The sequence below is a fragment of the Tupaia chinensis genome, unplaced genomic scaffold (assembly GCF_000334495.1).
Source record: "Tupaia chinensis unplaced genomic scaffold, TupChi_1.0 Scaffold149178_1, whole genome shotgun sequence".
In the NCBI taxonomy this organism is placed as follows: domain Eukaryota; kingdom Metazoa; phylum Chordata; class Mammalia; order Scandentia; family Tupaiidae; genus Tupaia; species Tupaia belangeri.
The window spans coordinates 235,991-245,858 of NW_006209026.1; the positions used below are offsets into that span (position 1 = coordinate 235,991).

The 9,868-nt window shown below is 42.0% G+C and overlaps 1 protein-coding gene across 1 annotated transcript; it reads left to right on the top strand.

Moving 5' to 3' along the window:
- The first annotated feature begins 7,538 nt into the window (after positions 1-7,538).
- LOC102469176 (serine/threonine-protein phosphatase PP1-gamma catalytic subunit) lies at positions 7,539-9,134 on the top strand. Its single transcript, XM_014585174.1, has one exon. It carries the CDS (start codon positions 7,576-7,578, stop codon positions 8,494-8,496), a length of 921 nt encoding a protein of 306 aa, XP_014440660.1. The 5' UTR covers positions 7,539-7,575; the 3' UTR covers positions 8,497-9,134.
- The last annotated feature ends 734 nt before the right edge of the window (positions 9,135-9,868 follow it).

Genomic DNA, 9,868 nt, shown 5'->3' on the forward strand with positions numbered 1-9,868 from the left:
CGCCGAGCCCGGAAGGGCCCGGGACGTCCCGTGACCGGACGCAGCCTTGGCGTCCGGCCCGCCTCTGCCGCCGCCGCCGGCTTAGCAGGGCCCCAGGGGGGACCCGCCGAGCCCGGAAGGGCCCGGGACGTCCCGTGACCGGACGCAGCCTTGGCGTCCGGCCCGCCTCTGCTGCCGCCGCCGGCTTAGCCGCCTTATTACAAAAAACTCTTATGGAAAAAAAAGGAAAGAAAATTATGCCAGGTACGTGTGTGTGCATGCCCAAAATCCTGAGAGGAGAATAGAGAAGGGATTGCAGTATGGCCATCCATCCTGGGGAGGTTGGGGGTGGACTTCTCACTCTCCTTCTCTCTATCTCTCTGCCTTCTCTCTCTGGAGACAATATCACCCCATGGCAAAAACCAAAATAAAAAAAACGAATCACATTTTTATGAATTTCAAAAAGGTTGGAATATTGTATCCAAACTATTAACAGTGATTATGTCTGAGGAGTAAAATAATGGCATGATATGAAGGAAAACTTTAGCCTTATTCTTTCTATACTTGTGGATTATTTAAACTTTTTAAAAGTGAATATATATTATTATAACTTATCATTTAAACAATATATGAAATCATTTTTTTCTCACATTTTTTTGTAGAATAAGTCTAAACTCTTTAGCGTTATACTCACAACATTTAATAATTTGTCCCTGAACTACTTTTTGCCAATTTTCTAGAAATATGTGTTGATAGGATTGAGTTTCATCTTCAGCTCTCCTACTTATATTTGGTTGAGCCCAACTATTCTCACTAAATTTGTTCTAGTGTTTGACTTTTAGGAGTGCCCTTTTTTTGGGCCTGGAATGCTCTCCCTCTTTGTCCCCACTCATTAACATCCAACTAAGATAAGAAGCTCAGATCAAGTGCTATGAGGTAGAGAGCTCTCTCTCTTGAATTTATGTATTCTATATGTGATACTATCATTTTCAAATGATATGAATGAATCCTCACAGTTAATTTCAAGGTCTTGTTCAACTTTGTTTTCTCATTTATAAAATAGGGACATATTATCTATCATCGCAGTGGATTATTATGAGGATTGAGCAAGATAATTATGAAAAACACTTAGCACAGGGACCAGCAGTTAACGTAATGGCTATGTTGCTGGACTCCCATGCAGTTGACCGCGGTTTGAGTACTGGACCCGGTGGCTTAAACTCACACCGGGCGCTTGTGTGTGTTTACCCAAGATCCTGAGAGGAGAATGGAGGAGAAGGAATTACGGCATGGCCGTCCCCCCTGGGGGGGGATTTCTCACTTTATGTCTCTCTGTCTCTCTCTGTCTTTCTGGCAAGCACACACATCCTACAGCAAAAACCTCTCCAAAAAAAAGAAAGAAAGAAAGAAAGAAAAAAACTTAGCACAACACCAGAGAATATTACTTTATAGTTCAAAAAAACCTAGTATTATTATTATATTTTTTAATCTACTGACCTCTTATCTCTCCATCTAGACAGTCAACCTATGGATACCTGCAACTGCATAGATATATTCTAGTATACTCCAAACTCTGCAGTAGACTTCCATATGATACATACTAATATTTGTTGCTGATGGTGATGATAAAACATGCATACGACTAACTCTCAAAGAAATAGTAAATCACTTAGTTTGAACAATATTAATGACTTCATGGTACCAAGAATAAAATATTAACATGGACTTGTAGTATTAAAACATGGCTGACATGAAATATGCAAATAAAACAATATGCTCTTTCTTTGGTGAAATCACAGAAAATAGGGTAAGTCATTCCTAGAATTCTATTTTCACAAACACGGTTGATACAAGATGCTAGACAAGAATTGTTTACAGAAAACACCAGATGAATTTGGTTTGTTTAATATCTTTTTGGCAGATAACATACCATGCTTCCGTAGAAGGCTCCATGTGTTCTATAGTTTTGACATATGGGACTTGAGAAATATTGTAGAAATATTGTAGCATGCTCTACCCCAAAAACCACAGCAAGAATGACCAAGGCTCAATATGTTTAGTTTCTCACATTGTTGGAGTTTAAAATCACTTCTGATGTACGGGTTTAAAATCTTAGTAAAGATACTGGCAGCCTGATTGGAGCAATTTCTGTTCTCACTTAATCACACCGGATAGGAACGATCCATGTGGCTTGGCACACTGCCATTGAAACAGCTGGAGTCATCTGATACAGTAGATTACCCTAGGATAAAGAAAGTCATATTTATATTTTATCTTTGAAGACTGAATAAATATTTTGCTAAGTACGGCTTCTTCTTTTTGGTTTGTGAGTCCACAATATTATTTTACGGTTTAACAGGTTTTGTACCTCAGCACTGTGGGTCTTCTTTTAATTGTATTTGTTTTAGAGCCAATGCCTTATTAATCAAAAAGTTGATCGAGTGTGAATCACTTTAAAAAGAGACATATATGGAGCCCAGGAGTGCAGTGATTAAGCACTATGCATTGGAAGCTAGATCTTACATGGTTGACCACAGTTCAAATCACCACCCTGGAGGCTTGAGAAGCTCCAAGCACGTGTGCTTACATGCCCAACATCTTGATGGGAAGGAGAAATGGAGGAAATAGCTCCGTGTCGTGATGACATCCCATTGGGAGGTACTCAATCTCTCTCTGCCAAGCCTTTGTACCCTCTGGCATAAAAAAAGACATAAACATACCTTAAATATTATATTTAAACTTATGTGAACGTAAGTAATTCAGCAATATTTTGATGAAATCTTCATTTTTGCTCCTCTGATTATTCAGTTTTTAGGTTTTAAATTTTTTTTCAGTTTCGCAGAGATTTTCAAAAGATGTCGATGTCAATTATATATGCAAGTTGTCTTAGAGGACACTGGAAAAAGTTTTAAATTAGCAATAAATTACACCTAGAATGTAACATTGGTTACATCTCTGGACTTCTGCGTAGTCGACCACAGTTAGAGTCACAGACCCAGTGGCTTGAAATTCACACCATGTGCATGTGCATGCGTACCTAAGATCCCAGGAGGAGAACAGAGAAAAAGGGATTGTGATGAGGCCACCCCGCTGAGGGACTATTTCTCACTTTCTGTCTCTCTGTCTCTGTCTCACCCTATAGCAAAAATCTCTCTAAAAACAAATAAATAAAATGCCTTGCAGATCAAATAAAGCATTTCTGTCAGTCATTAAAAAAAGCAAATAAATAAAAATGTATTGTATGTACTTAACTCAAGGTACAAGCTGTTGGAAAACATCATTTCCAATAACAACACTAAGTATAATCACTTGGGAATCAATCTAACAAAACATATGCAAGATTTGTACGGAGCTCATTATACGCTTTATTGGATGACATTAAAGAAGACTTTGATATCTGGAGCGTTAATCCATCTTCTTAGATGAGAAGACTCAATATTTAAAAAATACTAATTCTCATAAAGTGTATCTATAGCTACAGTGCAGATATATGATTATGACAATGTCATGTTGGTAGAAGGATAGACAGTGGAACAGAATAAAGAGCACGGAACAAAGCTACACATTATGGAAACTTTACAGCAGCGTCCTACATCAGCTGAAGAGAATTGTCTTGCTTCAGGTTATACACCCTTTCTGGTAACAGCCTGCTTCCAATGACTGGTCACATAAGGTTATAATGGCTGAGCTCTTCCTCACCCCCCCAGTAGGGACCACTCTGAAGAGCTGTGTCAACTTCAGAGCTCACTGTGGGGTGAGCTGAGCTTTCCATCACATTGCATCACAGTTCAATTTCTCCCTCTATCTGGTCCTGCTCTATTCCCTCCTCCTCCACAGCTGTTGATCCCAAGGTACTCCCTAATAAATATTCTGCATGCTAACATCCATCTCAGAGTCTACTTAGGGGATTTCTCCTCACAACACACCCACTGCTGGTGGGAATACAAATTTATATGAGCACTTTCTAAAACAGTTTTGAGTTACTTGATGAAGTTGCAGATGCATATAGTTTACAACTTACATTCCATTCCTGGGTATACATTCTGGAGGAACTCTCATAAAATTCACAATAGAGATTCTTGGGAAGGAATGAGGATGTCAATGAGGATGGAGAGATAACGGAACCTCAAATGTATCAGAAAACATGGAATTACCTCAGATAAGAACAATAGGCAGGGACTGGACTTAGTGCAACAGTTAAACATGATGCTCTGCAAGGCTGACTCACACAGGGAAGCTGGAGGTTCACCTCCAGAGATCTGGCTCGGTATGCCACATGTGCATGTAATTGGGGGCTGGCTAGGTCTGGAGGTCGATCATGGTGTCAAGACCATGTTGGGAGTGTAGTAATTGCCTCTCTCTCTCTTTCTCTAATGCTCATGGAAGAGAGCAAATAAATGTTTAAAACAAAAAAATAATTAAAACACACACACACACACACACACACACACACACACACACGAGAGCTCCTGTAAAATGAAGGGCTAACTTGTCCGGGAAGGCTCAGTGTTGAGGGACTTTGGCTAGGCTCACTAGAGGTTGACTGGATCAGGAACAGTTGCCTCTCTGCAGAAGAAAAATCTGTAACTGGGTTCTAATGCTTGTTCAAGGATTGGAACAGATGAGGAGGAATCTGAGAGGGTGGTCCAGGTGAAGGGAATAGCACCTACAAAAGCTTCTAGACTGTCTCAAGTGGATAGATGCATGCAAGTAGGGAGGATTTTTTTTTTTTAAGGTTTATGCCACTGGATACATTTGCTTGCCAGAGAGAGACAATGAGAAGAAAAATGAGAAACCACTCCCCAGAGGGAATAGCCATGCCACAATCCCTTCTCCTCCTGGGATTTGGGGCACACACGCACACACGACCAGCATGATATTTAAGCCACCGTGTCTGAGACGCAAACCATGGTCTACCCTGTGGGAGTCTAACACCTCAACCACCATACCACCTGCTGGCGCAAGTCAGGAAGAATTTTTTGCTACACAGAATGAGGCCAGATAATAAAATGTCTTGAAAGCGGATTAAAATTATGTGCATTTGCTATGTTGGGAAGAGGAACCATGAATGCTTTCCAACAAAGGAGCATCCTGGAAGTGGTGTTTCAGGAAGGTGAATCCAGCAGCAGTTCCTATCCTTGGAAGTAGCATTTTTATCAGGATAAACATGAACTCTTGTTGTGATTGGGGGAAAAATATGCTTCTAATATACGGCATTGGAGAATAGGATCAGTAACTAGCTTGGAACAATCTCTAAACTTAATTACTGGATTTCTATTTGGTTGCCCAGTTTGGTGCTGGTCTCTGACGGCTACAGTGTGTTCTCAGATGCAGCTGTTGTTTCTGACGGCATTGTTGTCTTTGCATGCTGAAACGGTTCATGCTATCCTTAGATGACTGCATTGAGAGCCACTCCGTCCTGACTACAACAGCATCTATGTCTGATCTGAGACAAGCCATGCTTATATTCCTGGATCTACCAATTGCAATTAGAACTTCTGCTCTGCTATTCAATTATGTGTACTGCATAGCGAACATCTTATATTTATCTCAAAGTGAGAAACCATGCAGGTAATACACAGGTCTCATATCCTGAAGAAGTTCAATATCATTTTTGTTTTGAGTGTCTTTAACCTCTTCGCAGGACACTTGATCAAAATGGGATGTGAATGAGCACAGTTTCAGGGTAATCCCTTGATGAGAGGTGCTTTCCATGACCTCAGATGATATTTCTAATTATTGCTGTGGCTCGTTTCATAAAACCAGGGCAACACAAGACTCCTTACCTACAGTTTAATCCCACTGCAGATTCCAGAGCTGCTGCTGATCTTAGACTGGAAGAATCACAGACCCTGAGCTATTAGCTCCATGGTGTACAGCAAAATCATCGCTGTTTCTGGCCCTCACTGTCCTTGCACATTCCAGACAAGAAAAGCTAGAAGGTGGTCTGGTCTTGCTTTTGGTGGCCAAGTCTCTTCAGTGTCTATAAGTCCCTAATTATATTCCTATAGATAATGTTTTCTTTTAGGATTTCAGATTTGCCCACTTTACTCTTACATTTCAGGAAATGAAGTTCAACCCATTAATGTAGTATAATATTTATACTACATGCTTCTTTCTGAGGTGTAGTATACATAAAATATAGAAATGTTAGGTGTACAGTTTAATTACATTTTACATATGGGATACATCCAGAAACTCCCTGCCCAGACGGTGATCTAGAACACTCCCCACACCTCAGGTAGATCTCTTGAGATCCTTCCCAGGCAGTGTCTGACACCCCCCAGTAGCTTGGCTCCAGAGATCAACACTATCTGACTTTTATCACAAGTCAGTTTTTCCATTTTGAACTCGACATGAGTGGAAGTGTACAGTATGTTCTTTTTGCGTCTGTTCTTTTGTTCATCATTGTGTCTGTGAGATCCGTCCATATTGCTAGCTATGTTCTTTTAATTGACCAATTTTCCTTGGGTTTATCTCTCATCATTGGAGTGGTGAAACCGTGACTCATTCCTGGGCCCAGAGGAGAGGGCATGCTTTCAGCATAGGTCTTAGGTCTGAGGCTCCCGTATACTCGAGCCCAGCTACAGGATTTAAGCTTGCAGCTTCACTTGTGGGATTTAGCACCAACTTAGCTTAATACCACAGCGCCTTCCCTGGAGTGGTGCACTAGGCATCTGGATGACAGCCAAACCTTTTCTCTTACCTCTATTTATCTTTGTCATATTCCTCTGAACATGACACCTGTCCAGACAGGGTCCTCCCTGACTGCGAGGTCTGTGGAAGTCTAGTTGTAGAACCTACTAATCCCTCGCCTGTTCACCGAGCTCACACCTAACTGAGGCGTGAAGGAGAATGGGCACAGGGCAAATTCACTATTCTTTACAGAGCAAGTCCTACTGATGGGATTGCTGTCGTGTTCTTCTTGTGGACAAAGGGCAGCACATTAAGGTAGTATAAAATTTATAATCTCTCTGGTATCAGTTCTCATGCTAGTCTTCCGGAAGATCCAATAGCTTTCTGACATTTTGTTCTTTTCCCATGCATAAGTATTTCATTGGTATCCTGGTAAAAAACTTTTTAATCCCGGGAACCAGCAGTTAGCGTAATGGCTATGTTGCTGGACTCCCACGTAGTCGACCGCGGTTCGTGTCCCGGACCCGGTGGTTTAAAACTCACGCCGGGTGTGCGTGCGTACCCGAGAGGAGAATGGAGGAGAAGGGATTGTGGCGTGGCCATCCCCCCTGGGGGGTGATTTCTCGCTATCTGTCTGTCTGTCTGGAGAGCGCACGCGCCCTATTGCGAAAACCTCTCCAAAAGAAAAAAAAAGAATTAAAAAAAAAAAAAAGCTTTTTAATCCCTCCTACACTATACATTTAAACACTGGTGGGCTGGTGGCTTCAAGGGGGAGAAAAGGAGAAAGCAGGGAGCGGGGCGGCTTGGGTAGGGGGGACCCGCCACCGTCGCCGCCACCCCCGCCAGCGCCACCCCCACCGCCTGCACCACCGCCTCCAGCTCGTGGCGTGGGAAAAGCGGTGAGTCCCGAGCGCGAGCTGGCGGCAGAGCGGCTGCAGGACGGTTGGCGGTGGCAGGGTGATGGCGGATATAGACAAGCTCAACATCAACGGCATCATCCAACGACTGCTGGAAGTGAGAGGGTCCAAGCCTGGTAAGAATGTCCAGCTCCAGGAGAATGAAATCAGAGGCCTGTGCTTAAAGTCTCGAGAGATATTTCTCAGTCAGCCTATCCTACTAGAACTTGAAGCGCCGCTCAAAATATGTGGTGACATTCATGGGCAATACTATGACTTGCTTCGACTTTTTGAATATGGTGGTTTCCCGCCAGAAAGCAACTACCTGTTCCTTGGGGACTATGTGGACCGGGGGAAGCAGTCATTGGAAACCATCTGCCTCTTACTGGCCTACAAAATCAAATACCCGGAGAATTTCTTTCTTCTCCGAGGGAATCATGAGTGTGCCAGCATCAACAGAATTTATGGGTTTTACGATGAATGTAAAAGAAGATATAGCATCAAACTGTGGAAAACGTTCACAGACTGTTTTAACTGTTTGCCAATAACAGCCATCATCGATGAGAAAATATTCTGCTGTCATGGAGGTTTATCACCAGATCTTCAATCTTTGGAGCAGATCCAGCGAATTTCGCGACCAACTGATGTACCAGATCAAGGTCTTCTTTGTGATCTTTTGTGGTCTGACCCTGATAAGGATGTCTTAGGCTGGGGTGAAAATGACAGAGGAGTGTCCTTCACGTTTGGTGCAGATGTGGTTGCAAAGTTCCTCCGTAAGCATGATTTGGATCTTATATGTAGAGCCCATCAGGTGGTTGAAGATGGATATGAATTTTTTGCAAAGAGGCAATTGGTCACTCTGTTTTCTGCACCCAATTACTGTGGAGAATTTGACAATGCAGGGGCCATGATGAGTGTGGATGAAAAACTAATGTGTTCTTTTCAGATTTTAAAGCCCATAGAGAAAAAGAAACTGAATGCCTAAGACCTGTGACCCTGCCAAGGGGTATCACAAAGAAAGCAAAAAATAGATGTCACTTCGACACTGTCTAGTTGGGACTTGTCACATATAGTACATATACAATCTTCCTTTTTGAAACTGTAATGTATACTGGTCAGTTTGCTCAGATCTGTGTGGGGGCCCCTGCTTCCATTTTTGATTTAATGAATGCCATTTGCTGGTTATACCAGCGAATGAAAACTCCACTCTCAAGGAAAAGTGTTCAGTTTTGTTTTCAATTCCTTGTGCAAACAGCTTTAATGATGCTATTAAAGCTGTGCATCCCAGGACAGTTTATCCTGTCTCAGGGGCAAGTCTACAGTTAATTTTTAAAAATTCCGTATGACCCATGAATAATGTAAACACTCAATTTCTTTAGGATATAAAGAGAGCCCTGGGTTGCTCTGAATCTGTACATGTTACTGTCATAAAATGCATGCTGTTGATACAAACCACTGTAAACATTTTTTATTTTAGAGTTTTGTTTAAAGGGATTGCTTTTTCCTCATTGTCTTGTTATGTACAAACTAATTTTTGTAGTTGCCAACATTAGGAATAACTTTCAACCTTGCGAGCATCACTGGTATGATATGTATTTAATTAAAACACGCTTTCCGCCTACCACATCCTGAAAATGATGATGAAAGTCATTCTTTTACATGTCTGTGGGAAAACGAACACTGGTGGAAAATGCTATTTTGGTGGTTTCTCACTTTAAAAGAGAAAACTATGAAAAATCTTTCCTCTGCCTGACCCCTGAATCCACACTCCCCTCAACGTGGAGAGAAAAGAGAAAGAACACATGAGCCTTCCGTTTCCTCTTTTGATCCCTGAGTTTATCTCTGCTGTGATCTTTCTAGAGCTTCTGCTGCACAAACTCTTCATTCTCTCCTAAGAACTAAATGAGTTTGTAAAAAAAAAAAAAAAAAAAAAAGGATTTCTTTTCTTCATGATAGAGTATATGAGAGAGAAACAGAGAAAAGTATCCTTAACCCCGCCTTGTCATGTCATAATCACCTTTCCCCAGCCCTCCAGCTTTTTTTTTTCTTTTTGTTTTTGAGAGATTTTTGCTATAGGGCAAAATAGAGAGAGAGAGACAGAAAGTGAGAAATCAACCCCCAGGGGAATGAACATGCCACAATCTCTTCTCCTCCATTCTCCCCTGGGCATTTTGGAACGTGCATGCACATGGGCCCAGAATGAATGTCAAGCTGCTGGGATTTGGGACTCAAATCATGTGGGAGTCCGGTGCCTTAACCACTACGCTACCTGCTGTTCCAATCCTCCAGCTTGGTAGGCCCCTGGGTATGATACACATGCACACACCCGTGCACACACAGCATGCTTTCAGGCTGAC